Below are 18,018 nucleotides of genomic sequence, written 5' to 3'. Positions count from 1 at the left end.
CTGCCTCGGCCGCCCTGGCAGCAGGTCCAGCAGCCTGCTGCGGCTCCACGGTCTCCACAGCAACTATTTATAGAGGGAAATCCACAGTTCTGCCGAGATGGAAACGGGAAAGTCTTCCCCCTCTGCTCCTGAACCCGGAAAACACGAGGCTGCCTGGTGGTTCCCAGAGGGAACACGCTCCCCGAGCCCCCACGTGTGGCACTGCCCACCCAGGGCACCCAGGTACAGCGCGGTGCAGCAGGCACACTCCAGGCTGGGGGACAAGGACACGGCTCCTGCACCAGCAAGGCAGCGTGGCTCTCCGCAGATGCATGGAGGCTGCACGAGGGCTTTGGTGCAGGAGCAGCTTCCCCCAGCAGAAGGAAAGGATTTGGTGTAGAGCAGCCTCGCTGGGCGCCCCAGCAGCCTTGCAGCACCGAGGAGTGGCCACCCGCAGCGAAAGCACTTCGCTATTTCCCCCTGGCCACCTGCAGCAGAGTTTGGCAGCCCCAGCCGTCCCCCAGCTGGGGCCCTTGTGCTGTGCAGCTCAGGTTTCCTGGCTGAGCCTGCAGAGAGGCAGCCCCAGAGCAAGGGGTTAATCCTGCCCCGCTGCCAAACCAGGAGCCGGGGCCTCGCTTCTCCCCCTGCCTGTGCCCCTCACCTGCCGCCCCCGGCACTAAAAATACCAGCACAGGGGCAGAGACTGCAGCGGGGCTGAGTGCTGAGAGCCAGGGCTGGGGCAGCAGCGAGGGAGAGAGCTCTGTAACCCCTAAAAGGTCAGCAAGAGCACAGATGGATAGGTGAAGGAGGGACTACAGTGCAGTGACTTTATATATAATAGAAATAAAGTTGGAAAGAAGCCGACTGTATCTAAATCTCTGCTAATAAAGTAAGAGGGGAGGCAGGGTATACGGCCCTGAAGCCAGCTTTAGGAGGCCAGGAAGAGCTGTGCAATTCGCTGACAAATTAAGAGTCGTTCAGCTAATTGAGGAGCTGGTTTCTGCCTCGCCCTGGTGGACACCAGCAACAAGCACGGAGCACAGCTCAGGCAGCATCGCCCCCACCCACCCTAGGAAAGCAGCCAGGCATTCCCCCAAGGGATTTGCCCCCACTCACACCCCAAAAGGTGAGCACATCGGGGGCAGCTGCGTCACCGTGCAACACAAGCGGGACACGCAGGTTGTATATTAAAATTTATTGAATTATTGTGTAAGAATTCTCTTTATTAAAATCATTTGGACTCTAAACTGATTATTTACAGACAAAACCTTTTATATCACCAATAGATTCCTACATCTCAGAACAGTATCTACAAACAGTTATTACACTATGTAACAAAATTCAGATTTTTTTTCAAGCTTTTTATATTAATTATTAATTCCAATTTGAGAAAGACAGTACCTCGGGTGCTCTGAGCAGAACTCAAGGTGTGGCAGGGTATAAATGCAGGTCGGGCCATACCGTAACAGAGACGGACACCACGTCACACGGCTGGGAGAGGGCAGGCACCAGGACAGAGGACCAGGAGAAGAGCTATGAGAGCAAACCGGGTGTTCAGGAAACCAAAACCATCGTCCTGACAAGAAAGGCACCAAAAAAGCAGCGTCTCGCTGCGACTGGGGCACACCCTGAAAAAGAAATGGCATTCCACCGAAGCAGCGGGATCCAAAAACCCTTTTATTTTCCTTAAAAAGAAACTAACCATCATTTCTCTGTAAAAAAAAACCTCCCAGGTACAGCCTAAACATGCCACTGGGCAGACGAAAGCAGCGCTCTCACGTCTATGCGGTGTGCGTGCCCGCGGCTGTGCCAGCGGCAGACATTCGACGCACTAACAGATAACCTGTAATACTGATCAGCTCTCAGCCTGTCATGCAGACCACCAAAGAAGCAAGTTTCTTTCTCAGACCGCAGCACAAAACACTCGAGATCACCTTTCGGGGACTGCGAAGGGAGCGCTGCCATCCCTCGCAGCCCTGCCGTCGGGGGGGCCGGGCGGAGGCTGGGAGAAACGTGGAAGGATTGTGAGGAATAAATAAATAACTCTTCCCCGCAGTAGGGAGTCTTACAATAAAAAGCTGTTTTGTGCAAATCTCCATGCAACAGAACCCTGCTGGAGGAAGGGATTTTGCCACAGGAGTAGAGAATGGACGGAGAGAAGGGGGGGGCCGTGCCCGAGCACCCTGCGAGGGGCTGGGGGAAGGAGGACACTGAGGGCACCGCGATGGGGAGAGGTGGGCACCAGCCCCCTGCCCTCACTGTACCTGTACCAGGTGCTGCCTCCTGCCTGGCCACGCACAGATGAGCTGGAGGTGTTGAACACATCCCCCGTGTTTAGCTCTGTTTGCAAGTCCTGATTATTGCTCTGATGAAAGCAGATTTTCACCAAGTAAATCATCTCTGACATCTGGGAGTGCTACTGAGAAGCAAAGAGGATGCAGAGCTCGACTCCCCCAAAAGCTCTCTGCGGGCAGAGGCTGCCCTCTCTGCCTGGTTTTACCCTGACCGGAGCAGGAGATGTTGCAGGACCCGGAGAGCTGCCAGGGGTGAGCAGAAGTGAGCGGGATGCCTGGCACTGACCCCAGGAGAGCCCCTGAGCCTCCCTGTGCTGCTGCGAGGCAGATCCTGCAGAACTAGGAGCAGACACAAGCATCCTGCTGAGCCTTAGGTGCAGCAGATCACCTGCGGCTCCTGGAAGGTGCTCAGCGAGTTGGAGGCCACAAACCCAGCCCTGCTGCCCAGAGCAGCAAGTCCACCGTCAGTGCACAAGTGGGACAACGCTACACCACCGCTGCCTGCCGCTCCTTCGTCCTGCCCTGAACCAAGCAATTGCCTCCCGTGGTTCCTAAGGGAACAGGCTTTGTGAACTTGCATTGTATCTGCTTTTTCCTATCTGCCAGTCCTTTCCTCCACCCAGCTTTTTTGGGGCTAATTTCCTCAGATTTAGTGGAGACAGAAGTTCCAGAGATGCTAAGCTCCCAAAAGTTCCATGGAATAGTGTGGTCAGGCAGGAGATGGACCCAAACCGGTGCCCTCCTGGTGGAAGAGAGACAAACAAACTCCAGCCTCCCCTTCCTGCCCCAGTGGCCACCCAGTACAGCAGGATGGTGGCGCAGGGACGGCGGCTGCACCCTGGGCACAGAGCACCTGGGAATGCTGCTGAGATGGCCACAGCAGGGAGCTGGCTTTGTGGCAGGGAGTCTGTGGGAAGACAGGCCAATGCGTGCTCGTTGTATTGCTCAGAGGAAATCTCACAACTGCGCAGCACTCACATGAAGCCAACAGGCCTGGAACTGCTGCGATACGCAACGGAGAGAGGTAGGGATGTGATCGTGCCCTGTTCTAGCTCTGGTCCCTCCTGGCCTGCACGATCACCGTCTAAAGGGAGTGACAGAAGTGAGACCTGCTGGTCTGCCCCAGGCACGCGGGACATCAGCCTGGGCTCAGCAGGAGACGAGAAGAAGCAGGGTAACCTTTCAGACAGGAATTCACTCACAGAAGGGCAGAGTGCTCTGTCCACAAGGTGAGAACCGCCCCGAGTGCTCTCCAGGAGGGAGCAGAGGGGCTGCCCGGCCGGCTGGGGACTGACTGTGCGCGCTGCTCCGGCCTCTCCTTGCTCGCAGCAGCACTCCTGTTCGCAGGGCGCCCAGCACGGTTGTGCTTCTCAGCTTCCTGGAGCTCACAGCTCCCCAAATAACCCTTCTGTGTGCCACCACCGGAGAGTTCGGGAGGTGAAACTGAGGCATAAGGCGAGCCTAAGAGAAGAGCACACAGCTACGCCTCGAAGCGAGCTGTGAGGAAAAGCAAGCTGCTGTTACGACAATGCAGACGTCTACGAGTTATCCCTGCAGACAAAGCAGTGGAGAACACTTCGCTCCAGTGCTGACAGACGTTTGTCAGTAGAAGTGCACAGAGATGCTTCTCCGAGAAAAGCTTTGTCTCAAAGCCACAAAATTAAACATTCTCCTTTAGCATTTAAATACATTATCTTTCTGAGGGTATTTACAAGTCCAGTTCAGAGCAGCAGAACAGCCAGACACCAGAGGAAGGGGAAGTGGCACAAGGCATTTGTTGTGCTTTTCAGAAGAGCAGGGTGACCCCGGCCGCAAGGAACCAGGAACGACGGATCCAGAGCTGGGTCAGTGGAGACCAAGGCGAGCTGGGCAGCCGGCTCCTCACGTGCTAAATTTGTCCTGAGGGAAAGGGCCAGGGGGTGGTGTCCACTTACAGGGGGCTCCTGGGCGAGCACGCCCGCTGGTGAGCACGCGACATCCCAGCAGGCATCGCTCACACCGGGGAGCAGGAGGCCGTTGCCATCAGACCTTCTCCTTTCCATACCCAACGTTCAGAACCAACGGGAACACTGCTGCGAGGAAGTTTCTTAGCTTGGGTACTTGCAGGAGCGCTCGCTAATCCGTACAGGGACAGAGGTCAGTGTAGCTGTCAGCCAGGGGAAGCTTCCCGTATCCCCAGTGAGACGAGCAGCCGCAGCCAGGGAGCCTCCCCAAGGGCACCTGCGCAAGGCCAGGATGGCAGACACGGTGCTGGGCGCTGCCACCCGCCTCTTCAGCAGCGCCGCTCAGAAGCTTGGCACATTCACCTAACGTCTGTAGGAAGGAGCCGTGTGGTCCCCTGAGACTCCGTCAGAGGAAAACTGAAGTTCGTTTGTTTTTGCTCGTAAAAATGGAAAAAAAAAAAAAATGTAAAAAAATATTCTCTGAGATGCAAGGACGCTTGTACTTCGTACTGCCTTGGCCATCCCCATGCGTGTCACCCGCTGGTTCCTTGGAGAGGCTGGTTCCAACGGCAGCAGGGCACCCTGCACACAGCCAGGACGAGCACGACCCTGTTCAGCCAGGGGAGAGCAGTCTGTCTGCGCCTGTCACAAATCCGTGACCTTGTTCTCCACAGCTGCTGCAATCTGTTGTAGCCTGTATCCCAGCTGCATCTTCTGTGCCGTTGGGTCTTCTTCCAAGGCTGTGATGATCTGCAACGAGACACAGCTCACTGCCTGCCCTTCTCCAGTGCACGGCGCTGCCAAGTGGCTCAGCTCCGTGCACAGGGGAGGGCACAGAGCGTGGAGAGCCCCACGCTGAAATCCAGCGTGCTGAAGTGTGTTTGAAGTACAACTTAACCACAAAGTGTTCTAGATTTGTCCTAACATGCTATGTAGACTTCATAGTGTAAGAAGAATGCTAAACTTCGTACCTGAAAATTCTATCTTTTTTATTAAAGGAATCTTAAAACTTAAAATGTAGTTAGAGTAGAATGTTTAGATACCACAATAAAAAAAAGAAAATACATTTGAAATGTCAACAGCCTCCAGGTTAGGGCTAAGTCCTTGTTTTGTGTGATATCCCCCCTCCCTCATCAGTAAGAGTAAAGCAAACTTATGACATGGAAGTTATACATGCCAATGAAACAATACACAGCATTGTAAATGATCTGCTTGCTCTTAATTATTAATTTTTCGGGGGTGTTTTTGATTGGACAGGAAAAGGAGGAGGTCGTGTTCATACCTGCCTGGGAACGCACTCACCTGGTCATAGTACTTATTGATGTATTTGTACAATTCATGCAGAGCCACCAGGGAATTGAGGTCACCTGAGTAATTCTGAATAAGAGAGGAAGTCAGATAAAGCTGTGAGACACCTAACAATTGTTCTTCCAAATTCCACGTCCTCATAACTCATTAGGAAATGTGCCGGAGTCACTAAACCCAGCACAAAGCAACAGGAAAGGGAATTCACCAGTGGTTCGTAGCAAAGGAAAAAAACCACACGTACTCCCTGCCCCGAAGCCTTGACTGCACTTTTCTGTTCAGTGGTGCCATGAAGCAGAGCGGCCACTGGGAGCAATCAGTATTTCTGCACACAGCTGGAATATCTGAGCTCTGCATTACTAACTTTCTATTTGATGCACTGATGAGGGGCCAGGGTGATTTCCGAAATAAATAACTTTATTTACCCGTGATAGCTCAGCCAGGGCAGAGTTCATCTCCTGGTCACTGGCAGAGATGGTCTGACGGATGTCCGCATAATACCTACAGTGGGACACAAGCAGTTACCCTCACATTCCTCCCAGCCTCCTCCTTACTGCTTAAACTACAACTCCCCCACTTGTTCCTTACCTTTCCACCATTTGCTTGTAGCGAGGAATGTCCCGGGCATAGAGCAGCTTATTGATTGGAGAGTCCTTGAACATCCAAAACCAGAATTGATTACACAAAGCTCCTTCATCACGCTGCGAGCTAACCTTAGCAGGTGACCCCATCCCATTCTCTGTTATTTGCTCACGTTGGGAACTTTTGCCCTGTGCATGGAGGGCACTTGAAATACTGGATCCCTCCCTAGTAACACAGCCTGAGGGACTGTGGATTCGTGAAGGGACCCCTGGCACGTGAGAGCAAGGAGTGGGCCTGGTGGGCTGTCTCAGTGCAACCACGCAGACACGACTGCTTTCTTGTGTCAGTGCTGCTCAGACTGCCTGTGCCAGCTGCATGCTTCTACCTCCACACTTACCCGTCCTAGCTTATGGTCAGCAATCGTACAGGAGTCCATGAAGGTCTGTGCGATGACCAGAAGCACAGCATCGACGTTATCTGACGTCTGCACATCAAAAACAAACTGGGGGTTCTTGATGATGTTGATCCAGAACCGCAGGGGCAGGCTGCAGAGAAGATGGAAGCGTGACAGCTTATCAGCAAAGAAGGCAGCTGTGTGGTGCTGGAGGATATTCTGCACATGCTACTGGTCATACTTGTCCCCTCCCAGCTTCACCCTCTCAGCAAAACCAGCTTTCCACTGTGCTTTGCTGCCTTGCACTCCCATTTTGCTGCTCCTCAGCAGACAAAGGTGGCTCTCTCCGCAAGGGGCAGCTCCAACCAGATTAGCAGTGCCTCCCTCGGGGCTCACAGAGCACCGTACCTGTTTGTCTTCCAGATATGGATGGTCTCAGGATCTGCAATCCCGTAGTGCATCGCCTGCTCGTCCAACAGGTCAAAGAAGTACTTGACCGCCAGAGGGACGGGGCGGTTGGTACTGAGGATCACCTGGAACAAGTCATCCACAAACTTCTGCAGGGTGCCCTGTGGAGAACCAAGCAGGACAGAGTCAGCACAGCCAGAGGAACACGGAGAGCCCAGGCCTCACGATGAGTGGTTATCCTCTTCTGCTCAGTGACCTCCTCTCGCTGGTCCCAAGCTACCTCACATCCACTGCAGGAGCAGCAGCAGCAATGGGGAAATGAGACCCCAGAAGCTTCTGGATGAGAGGCCAGGGGAAAGCTCATTAACAATCAAAACACAGAGGGGAGTCAGACAGACTTAGGGCCAGAGGAGAGAGAGCCTGCGACATGAAGGGATGGAACTGCACTGTAGAGACTGACCAGCGGAGGGGGACTGCTGACTGCCAACAGCTGCGTTCAGCCAGGCAGGAACAAGGAGAAGGGGTTTGCTCAGCAGCAAGAGAAGTTTGGGGTCAGAACACAGGCAATGCCTGGCAAAGTGTCCGGGCTGTCCCTTGAGGAACCCAGCTGGAACCAACCAGCACATGCACCAACCCAGCCCATAAGGGGCTCCTGGTCTTCACACACATCCCTGTAATCTGTCAGGGGGATATAGAAGAAGGCAAGGTCCCAAGCCCAACGCAATCTGTGCTTCTCACCTTCATAGAGAGCAGACGTGTAAGGTAGATCTCCGGGATTGCCTTGGCTCGCTCCCGATCTCTTAAGCTCCCACGGCGATGCTTGGGAAGCTCTGGCTCTTCTGTTGGTTTTACCAGGTGCCAAAGTTTTATCCCACCTTCATCTGCATCCTCCAGCATTGGTGTTTCTAAATGGAACAGTTATTAAGAGACAAGCGTCAGCCCTCTCACAGTGGAACTTGGCCAGGTTACGCTCAAGGAAGAAAGCAGATTCCCAGTATGATGGGTACTCCGATGGGAAGGAACCACTGGAGGCCTCCACCCAGCCTCCTGTGCAGGGTACAGCTATTGCTAGCACTGCATCAGGTTGCTTTTGTCCACTCAAAGCCTTCAAAGTCTTGGGAACTTCCCACACAGAGATCCCCAACCCGTGGTGGCCTGTTCCAGGTCTGCACCTCCCCTTTGCCAAGGAAATTGTTTTCACATCCAGTGTAAAGCCAGTAAGTGCAAGCTGGGGCTCCTGTCCCTTGCATTACAGGAGTAACCGTGGGGCTGTACGCTATGCAAGGCAGGGAGGTGATTGGCTGGGGTCCCATCACCACCCTCAGGCCATGCTCAACTCACAAAATTATTGAAGATTCCTACAAGCTGTGGACTGTGCCCAGCACTACAGCCAGTACTACAGAATTCTATTTATCCTGCATTTTCATGTCTAGCCTGCCTTTCCTCTGCTTATGTACTCTATTGTTTTTCCTTCATTTTTCCTGCCCAGACTTCCTGTTTCCTCACAATCCTACGAGGGTTCAAATCACATATCAGTCTTCCATAGCAGCATAAAGCTAGGGCTATAGTAAGTCTTGTCCCACCCACTTGACAGGTGCTGTGAAATCATTTCCTAAGAAGGGGACATCAAACTCACTCTCTCCTGGGATGTAATCCTGATTCTCTCTATGGATGTGCTTGGTCAGGCGAGGGACCAGTGCGACTGTTGCTCCATCAGGCACCTGCACACAAGCAAAAATCAACATTCAGAACAAACAGCACATCTCTCATCAGCACCACAGGCAAGTGCTTGTACAGCAAAACAAACTGAACACGCTGTACCACTGCTAGAAATAGGGATCTCAGGGCACTGTCACTATCTGTCCCGATGGTGGGTGAATCTTGTTTGTACAGATTGAAAAACTGCTGTACAGAACATTATAAGAACGGTAATGCCCTGGGATTGGTGTCATTCACATCCAGAACGCGTTGCAGCGAGCTGTGACATACTGGTGCACGGTATGACACACGGGTGCAAGACAGTTAAAAACCCAAACTCTTTCCAGTCCTAAAAACTACACGGATCAGTGCAGTGTCACCTACTAACTGATTTGAACTGGAACAGGAGGGGGCTTTGCTGCTTGAGAAGTCACGGTGCAGGACACAGCACTGACTTAATTTGAATATGCTGCTGCAAGAAAGCTCTGCTGTTTTTACAGTAATCCATGAGGAGCCAGAGCCACAAATGGAGTGTACCAGTGTATAGAAGATGAAAGGGGAGACAAGGCAATGGTAGGCTCAGTTCCGACCTTGTAATGCTGAAGAGTGTTCAGGCGTTTCCAAGTTCCTTGAACAACAGATGTCACATCCTCATCGGACAGAATGAGATGACCCGCCAGCCCTGATCTCCACTCTACAGTCATCAAAACACAGGTAACAAACAAACAAACAAGTTAAGCAGAAGCATCTCTGAAATCTACTGTGCTTCAGCCTAAACAAGTGAAACTCTAAGCCAGGAAAGGGACAAAACCTTCCCTGACAGACACTATTCAGGTGCTACCATTGACTCCACCAGCAGGAAGAGCCAGTTCATGACTGTAGCAACTCTTCACTGAAATTATCTTTCTTTCCCATACCTTCTCCATGCTTTTTTTTTTTCTTTTTTTTTTTTTTTTTCTTTTCCCTCTGTCCCCTTACCCAAACCATTGCCATGGGCCAGATGGCAAAGAACACCAAGCACCATGAAATCAAAGGGGCTGGACTTGCTTCCTTCCCCTCCCTACACCTCTTGCTTTTAGTCTTTCCTGCATCGTGCCCTGTTGGGTCCAGCCAGAGTGCAAGATCACTGGGCAGGGCCGCTGCATGCTCAGCAGAAAATTGTGCTGTGCACAGATAGCAAATGACCACTCTCCTCCACTTCCTCACTGAGTTTTGGCACCAAGACATTCTGCTCACCAAGGTCCAGGGTGTCTGGGTCTGGTCGGTGACAGTACGGTGTCCCTTTATAGATCTGGTCTAGGATTTTCTCCTTCACCTGTGTTATGGTGTCACAGTCTAGCACTTTTGCAGAAATCCCTTGGGAGTCCTCTGCCCCTCCTGCAGCAACTCCTGCTTGTGTCAAAGCGTTTAAAGTCTGCGGAACAAAAGAAAAGGTCACAGCTCCTCATAAGGCTGCTACTCATAACGTGACACATTTACACCTTTGATGCCTGGCATTAAAGCACGTTAACAGCTAGCTCTTTCACTGGAGGAGTTTCAGAAAACAAAATGCCACAGGTTGTTAAACACCATGTTCCCAGCCTTCCCTTGAGAGCTGGAAGTCGGTTTAACAGCTCTAGGGAGCTCTAGGCTTCCATGTGCCATCAGCAATTTCATCCCCTTATTTCTAGACACAGAGCATGGAACATACATCAAATTACCGTGGTGATGGCTCCCAGCAGCCTAGGGCTGATTTAGCAGGGCTCTTGCTCAGCTACTGCTGAGTTATGCTGCTGGGACAAAGCTGGCTCCTAGGAGGTCATGCTTCTGCCTTAAAGGGGAGGACATTGTGCAGGACGTTGTACTTCTGACTTAAATAGGAGGACATTAAACTCTGCCACACCAGAGAGCCCAGAGGGGACAAAAGATTTGGTGCTTACCAGAGTCCGGTACTCCAGGTCCTCTCTCAGAAGCCGGTTGTCATTCAGGGTATATTTGGCTTTCCCTGTCACCCAGTCAACGGGGCCCTTGTCCACCTGGTGTTTGATTCCTCGGAACAGCATGTAAAGGGGCTCCCCAACAGAGTCCTGGCACAGAAAGGAAGGAGTTTCACCTGACAGAAATTCATCAGGCTCTTCCCAGCAGAACCCAACAGCTTAGAAACACGGACACCAAGCAGAAGAGCAGGACGGAGGACACCAGTGACACACCAGTTAAACCACTGCAGGCAGGCAAAGTCTGCCAACAGCTCCTGCTCCAAGCACAGGGAAATTGCAGGGGCTAAAGACCAGCTGGATGCACAAGACCACAGCATCACCGTCTCCATGCCACTAATCAGAGGGACATTCTCCTTGCTACCCCCTCCCTGGAAACAGGGAGTGGCATTGATGCTGATTTAAGCATCTCTCTTCCCTGAAATACAGGATGGCTCCAGCACCGTTCCAGCTAAGAGTGAGGCACAAAGCAGAGCTGTGGCTGCCTCCCCTCTTTTGGTCCCTTTACAAAGAGACAAAGAACTCACCCTCACAAATGCATACAGGCAGATGGACATCCAGTTGGTTAACAGCTTCTCTACCACTGTTTCCGTCCTGAAAGAGAGTATGAGGTTGGTCACACAGTGCACAGCAGGGAGGAAACTGGAGATAAAGATTGTTCCTTTTGACAAAAGGTGACAAAAGAGCATGCTAAATGATATACAGGATCAAGGGAGGAAGGAAAAGGAAAAAAAATACTTTAGGGACCAGTCAGGTTAATGCTCTTGATCCTACTTCTTATTTGAAGCACTTTTCAGCCTGAAGGAGGCACCAAATGACAGAAAAGACAAAGGAGATAGATGATAGCCTCTGTCAGGTCTCAAAACAAGAGAAATTTGTACAGATTAGAAGGATACAATGGACAGGAGGCTAATGGGGATCCAAACACAGGAGATATTTCAATTTAGGTTCCAAACATGGCAGTATTGGGAGTCCCAGAGACCTCTAAACAGCAGATCTGACTGAGCTGCAGTACACGAGCACAAAGAGAAAGCTAACATACAGCAGCTTCGGAAGAACAGATGAAGAAAAGAATTTGTGGTGGGTAACTTCAGCCTCAGAGCTTTCTCAGAGCTTGCTAGCTGGACAGAAAGGCTCTGTCCCCTGGTGTAGCTAACACTGGCACCATGTCTGGCTCGCTCACCTCCGCAGCATCAGCTTGGGGTTCTTGGCCACATACTGCTCCACAAGGTCATTCAGGAGTGTTTTGAGGATGTCAGTGAAGTACTCCAGCTTCCCATGCAGTGACACGGTGAGCAGAGATGCCACATAGGCCCGGTCTCTCGGAGAGAAAGTACGTTGGATTTCCAGAGTGTGAATGAACTGGTGGAGAGAGAGACAAGGCAGTGCGTGAACCCCCTGAAAACAAGGCAGTCCCACCTAACGGCTCCTGCAAGCAGTGGTGCTGCAGGGGGGGCTGATCAGGAAGGAACTTTAATGAGCACTGCCCTCTTCCTGCCAGCAATATGGCCCAGACCCCATTACATTCTGCAAGCAGAAAGAGGGACCTTACCTTGGTGAGGAAGAGCTTGCTGTTGAGCAGGTTGGAGAGCTGGACCAAGCCCTGCTCCACTGTTTGCCGCCGGCACTCGGGGATGTCCAGGTCCCTTTGCAATGGTGACTCACGGTGGCCCGGGAAGAAAATGCGCTCCGCATAGGACTTGTAGTCCAAGAAGGGGATGCCTGTGCCCACGAGGTCGCTTGTGAGGTCCATCATCTCAGTCATCAGGTCTGGGGGAAAGGAAATGCCCGTGATGTTGACCGCATGATCACACAAGCGATGGTACAGAGCATGAGGTGAGTGCAGGCAGGAACTAGGGCCAGCAGGATGGGACTGAAGATGAGGAATGATGTTTCCTGTCAGGAAGAGTCACATTGGGGTCCCATTGCGAGAATATTTACCACTAGACTATGTGCTGGGAGAAACTGCATTGGGAATCAGCAGGTGAATTTGGTGATTATTCTCATTTACAGTTAGGGTCTGGCTTCCAGCTTTAAAAGGAAGCCAGCCATAAAAAGGAAGCCACTGTTCAGCACAGATTTGTGGTTACGGCATTATCTACACACAAAGTACCAGGGATCTCCTGCTCCTCACTGCTTCCCCCATTAGTTAGAGATCACAGGCTGAGTAGCTTGCACAAATTTTAGAGCCCTAAATGCCCCACACAAGGGCTCACAGCTGTAGGCAGCTGAAGTTCAAGGTTTGCAGACTCAAGATACGGGGTGTAACTCAACTTGCTCTACACACAGACTGGGCTAGCTGTACTTAAGGTCTCTCCAAGTGCGCTGTCTTGACCTTTAGCTCTTCATCTGAGTCTGGAGGATGGACTGGAGAATCAGAGGGGTCTGTATAGATCACTGTGCTCTGAATTAAAGAGAAGAATGAAATACACAGATTTGGCTGTATGTTTCAACGCACTAGCACAGGCTAAAGCTATTGCCTGTCCTGAGCTACCCAAACGAGTATGCAGGAATGAAAAGAATGGTAGGGCTCTGTGTGGTTCTTCAAACTTTCCTGAAGCTGCAGGAATGTAGGAGCTCTGTGACTAACCTGTGAATTCCTTTTTGCATCTGTCCCGAACGCTTGTTTCTAGATTTTCCAGCTGGATTTGAACTTTCTTGTAATCCCTCAGAGCCTGTTTGCTCTTCCTCCTGTAGTAAGAAATAGAATTATTCCCAGTGGTCTTAGCCAGCTGTTGCGTTGCTGCCAAGGACTCCAGGGCAATGCTGTTGAGGTGATTTCTACTGAACACCACCTTTAAAGGACACCAAACTGTGTCCTGTAACTACATCTGTCCCTTGGAGCACCCATTAGGTGAGTGCTCTGAATGAATCACAACGCAGGCTGTGACGAGCAGGCACACCATCCCTACGCCTCACACGTCCAACAACGTAAGGGGCTCAGAATTTGTCACAAAATAAAAGTAAACTAGGACTTTGCTTAGGCCCAGAATATACAGGCTTGACCACATCCACTGAATGACATAGAGAAGTTAAAGCTCCCATACAATGCCACAGCCTCTCACCTGTATATGAAGACAATGACCAGAACGACGAGTGCCACAAAGGACGCACCAACACCCAAACCAATCTGTGCCTCCAGTGGGAAGGTGAGCTGGCTTTCTGTGTCATACTGCACTCGGCCCAGGAGGAAGTTCAGGTTTCCCATTTGTACCTGGAGCGAAAGCAGGTGCTGTGATGTAAGCTCAGTGCAGCAACAAAAAGCAAAGACACACAGCTTCTGCAGAACAAGCAGAGGTGGCACACAGCTCTCTAGTAAGGCTACATCCCATGGCACAGCTCCTGAATCCAGCTGTGCTGTTTGTTCCAGGCACTGTTTGGCAGTTAAGGGTAGAGTTGAGAATAAAAGCAGCTCCTTGCCACCATTTCTGCCCCTCTCTTACTTCCCGTCCCACTCACTCCTTCCATCACTACCTTCTTGCTTGTGCACCCACTAACGACATGATTTCTTGCTGATTCCCTACCGTGAACTCTGGGAGCAAGTCGGTGCCCTCCCGCTTTGTGCGGTGCCGCGGAGCTGGCTGCTCAGAAGGAGGCTCACAGTAGAGATGATTCCTCGTTAGTGTCTTCACCACGCAGATTCCTTCCCCAATCATGGCCATAACTTCATCCTTGGAAATGGCCAAATCTAGATTTTCCCCCTGGAACAGAGGTGGAACAGGGCATTAAATTGAGCTAAGAAGCATCTCTGTATTGTCCATGGCTCCAGGGAAGACGGAGTACCATAGGATGAGAGGAGCTTTTCTTCTTCCCTGACTGGGCTCCCATCTGAATTGGCAGCACAAGTTAATTTTGTAAGCCAAACAGTCTTCACTCTGTGATCGAAAAGATTGAGTGGAGAAAGCGCACGTCTCCAGCTGCAGAAACTACCTTTCTTAACTGCTACTGGACTAGAGAGTACCTTTCTATGGAAGAGAAATATCAAAGTGCCTTTTCCTCACATATATATAAAAAAAATACAAACATTTGCCACTCTGCCCTTTTGCGTCCTCTTTAAGCAATGATTTTCCTATTTCCACCTGTTCGTTGTTTTTCTTTTTTTTTTTCCTCTTCCTATTTTTTTTTTTTTACTCTTAAGTTACTTATAGAAGAATCTTTAGATGTCATGAAAAAATGGCAGCTGAGAATAGAATGTATTGGTGCTTTTTTGGTACTAATACCTCATACACAAATAGTGTTAATTCACATTAGGACAAAAATAAAGTAACTATGTAAGTTTCCATGAGCCCTATGAAACCCTAAATGATTTATGGTCTCAAGAGGCTTTTTTGATGCACTCCTTTTTCCTCCTCTAATGTGCCATTTCTCAGAGGCCAAAGCAGATGTGCTGTGACAGGCTGCAAGCCTGTCAAATGCTTTAAAATCTCAGAAGCTGCATGTTGCCAATTTAAAACAGCCTCAGGTTAGCAACAACTTTGTACAGCATATGTTATTTCTAGATAGTTCTTGTGTTACCTCCACAGAGATGACGCTTCCTGGCTTGTGACGATATGGTTTGGCAGGGTCTTCAGCATTCAGTGGCTTGAGGATGGGGTTGACTTCATAAGAGAAGGGCATGGGATGCAATGAGTTGAAATCGAAGCTTAAATTATCCAGAATAAATTCCAGTTTGATGTGGACACTCCGTAATAGCAGGTTAATGGCTGGAGTCTTGCACAGGATGAGGTAGGAGGAGTTAACAAGACACGGTTCTTCAAACTAAATGCCAAAGGGGGGAAAATAAAAAAAGCATTAGCAGTGAAACACTAAAGACTTCCCTTGCAGCTCTGCAATGCTTTCAAACCCTGCATAATCTGGGGTGAGTCTGTGCTCCTCTTACCTGGAGCAATGCCAGAAAAGCTCTGCTAATTGTAGAGAGAAAAACCTAAGATCTGAGGAATTCCCCATGTTCCTCTAACGAAAGTCTTCAGAGCACTGATTTTGCTGCAAGTACCTAGGTTTCAGCAGTGGAAATCAGCTCCAACGCTCCCACAGCAGCAAAATCTGGAGCAGCATCAGCTTTAGATCTCCTTGCTCTGACAGAAGGGGACCAAAGACCTTCAAGGCACTGCAGACTTCCTAACCTGAATGTTTCTGTGAAAGAAGTGTCCCTTGTAGGATTACATATGTTTTATACATGTGATGAGAACATTAGCCATTTTTCTCTCCCCCAGAGGAATTCACAGCCACAAATGCCTTCCTAAGAATATTGGGAAAAACAGCCTTTAGTAGTACATGTCCTTTGGGAGCATATTCAGCTCCATATCTGTAGGACAGAAACCTGGAAGGGACTTAACATAGAAAAAAGTCCTACATAGTTAGCGCAGTTTTCATATATGCATAAGAATATGAAGAGCATCATCCTCACCATCTCTCTCAGAATACCAGATGAAATGTCAGATGATTACTTCTCAGCACACTGGGAGATTAAAAAACAAAGACAAGGCCTCCAAGTTTATCAACAGGAAGCCCTCCGTTGTTTGCACTATGAATGCAAACCCTTGTTGTATTTCAGCTACCAAATCCCCCCTAACTCTGCAAATTCTGCTGCAAGCTCTGCAGTATTGATGGTCAGATCAAGACCTAAGCAGTGACTCATCTGAGGACACTGACATCTGGAGAACAGAAAAACGTTGGTGGAATTGGTCATTTCACCGAACTCTGCCTGGTTTTATAGCTCAGAGTGAAAGAGCCCAGGAGCTCTAAAGACAGACCTGAACTATGCAAAAAGAAAGTCTGGAGCACGGACACGCTGAGCCACACAAGCTCTGGCTCAGCTGCAGATTTCTTTATCTCCACACTGCTGCTCTGCTGCTTGTCTCCTATCACAAGCCCTGCACATCTTTGAGCAGAGGCAAACCCAACTCATGCAAACATCTGTGAAAATGCTTAACCTTTCAGTCTGGCAGAGATCACTTCCGTGTGGCCAAGACTGTTAGTTAGTGGGAACTGAGCAGATAACAGCAAGGGATCCAGAAGCCCTATGGACAGAAAGTCCACCTTTGCAGCACAATGCAGCAGCCCTCATGAACCCTCAGCTCCATTGAGCACTTTGCCACGCTACCTGCTGGATGCTGCACAGAGCACCCTCAGGGCACTCGGTGTCTGGGATTATTCTGCGCCATCGCCCCACTCCTCGGCGCCGGCGTTCAGATGGAGAGACTGTAACACGAATCTTCGGTTTCTGTACAACATCCAAGTTGTATCCGTGAACTCTGAGCACTCTCCCTCCACTGGAAGAAAAAAGCAGGCAATCTCACGCACCTATTATTCATTAGCTCTGTCCCATGCTCCCACCTTTCTGTTTATGCCTGGCTTTTTCCAGAGTGCAGCACAACAAACAGATGCCACTGGTGCTGTAGCACCTGCCTGCCGTGGCACACAGCCTCAGGGAAGGCACAAGCCCTCGGTCTTTGTACCTGAGAAAGCTTTTAGGTGGCTCTGCAAAAGTGATGTTGGGATCCAGAGTATATCTGAAGAGGGATCCTTCCAGCCTCCGCTCCTGGTCCCCATACTTGATAGTGACTGGTAGCTCTGCAGACACGTTGCTGGGACTTGTCTGACACGCCAGCTGATCCTCTGTCATCTCAGAGAGGCTTGGAGAGACAAGAAAGAGAACAAAGGATTAATACAGCCACTGCAGAGAAAGGCTCTATAGTACTATGCCTTGCTCTTTGCTGACAGCCTGTGAACCTGTTCCCATATTTTCCTAAATTTAATGCTGAAAACCCTGCAGGGCTCTGGGGTAAACTCAGGGCAGTGCACAGCCAGCACATGGGCAGGCTCTGATCTTACATGCGGCAGGGGAGGTCTCCAAGCAGGACACTGATCTCACTAGGATGTCCAGTCAGCAGCTTTGAGCCCAGAAGGGTGAGGCATGTTCCTCCTGCTTTAGGGCCCTGAGTTGGAACAATGGATTTCAGCTCCGGGTTCTAGAACAAAAAAAGAAAAAGAGATGAGTGACAAGACCCTCGCAAAATAAGGCAAGGAAAGAAAGTCGCAGTGATCTCCAGTGCTCTGAAAACACAAGCTACAGATTCCCAATCACATACAGTCCTCAGCTAGGCTCCAGCTGCTGCCTTGCTACGGAATGGCACCAGGAGAGGAGGGATCAACCACACTAGCAAGAAATGCGAATCAGGGACTTGTCTTTCCACAATGCAAGAGGCAGACAGATGCTGCAGACAGCAGAGCTGTGAGTCTCACACACAAACCCTAGGATTAACAGTTCAAAGGGATTGTTCAGATCAGTAACTGGATTAATAACTCAAGTTAGGAAATACAAGGCAGCAAATAAATTGTCTGTTTGTCTAGTAGATGAAGAGATTACCAGCAGGGAGCCTTAAGAATTTGTCTTAAGGCTTGAGCTGCTAAGCATGCTGTTAGGTCACCTGGAAAGGAGA

At 50.3% G+C, this 18,018-nt stretch overlaps 1 protein-coding gene across 1 annotated transcript in view; it reads right to left on the bottom strand.

The window, feature by feature from the left end:
- Positions 1-1,168: 1,168 nt before the first annotated feature.
- PLXNB1 (plexin B1) overlaps positions 1,169-18,018 on the bottom strand; it is a 74,420-nt gene continuing 57,570 nt past the window's right edge. The window contains exons 18-38 of the mRNA XM_032193898.1: positions 17,411-17,547; positions 17,035-17,211; positions 16,680-16,848; positions 15,092-15,334; positions 14,101-14,277; positions 13,642-13,790; positions 13,167-13,267; positions 12,129-12,346; positions 11,760-11,938; positions 11,104-11,170; positions 10,523-10,669; positions 9,840-10,017; positions 9,194-9,297; positions 8,542-8,626; positions 7,644-7,810; positions 6,906-7,066; positions 6,501-6,648; positions 6,110-6,174; positions 5,947-6,022; positions 5,519-5,593; positions 1,169-4,966 (exon numbers count right to left, since the gene is read on the bottom strand). Coding sequence (XP_032049789.1) covers positions 4,862-4,966; positions 5,519-5,593; positions 5,947-6,022; positions 6,110-6,174; positions 6,501-6,648; positions 6,906-7,066; positions 7,644-7,810; positions 8,542-8,626; positions 9,194-9,297; positions 9,840-10,017; positions 10,523-10,669; positions 11,104-11,170; positions 11,760-11,938; positions 12,129-12,346; positions 13,167-13,267; positions 13,642-13,790; positions 14,101-14,277; positions 15,092-15,334; positions 16,680-16,848; positions 17,035-17,211; positions 17,411-17,547 — 2,928 coding nt within the window. The 3' untranslated portion in view covers positions 1,169-4,861. The remainder of the gene's footprint in view (positions 4,967-5,518; positions 5,594-5,946; positions 6,023-6,109; positions 6,175-6,500; positions 6,649-6,905; positions 7,067-7,643; positions 7,811-8,541; positions 8,627-9,193; positions 9,298-9,839; positions 10,018-10,522; positions 10,670-11,103; positions 11,171-11,759; positions 11,939-12,128; positions 12,347-13,166; positions 13,268-13,641; positions 13,791-14,100; positions 14,278-15,091; positions 15,335-16,679; positions 16,849-17,034; positions 17,212-17,410; positions 17,548-18,018) is intronic.

Source organism: Aythya fuligula, chromosome 10 (genome assembly GCF_009819795.1).
Source record: "Aythya fuligula isolate bAytFul2 chromosome 10, bAytFul2.pri, whole genome shotgun sequence".
NCBI classification, from domain to species: domain Eukaryota; kingdom Metazoa; phylum Chordata; class Aves; order Anseriformes; family Anatidae; genus Aythya; species Aythya fuligula.
The sequence above is the reverse complement of the archived record's forward strand: the minus strand, read 5'-3'. Positions and strand labels throughout refer to the sequence as shown.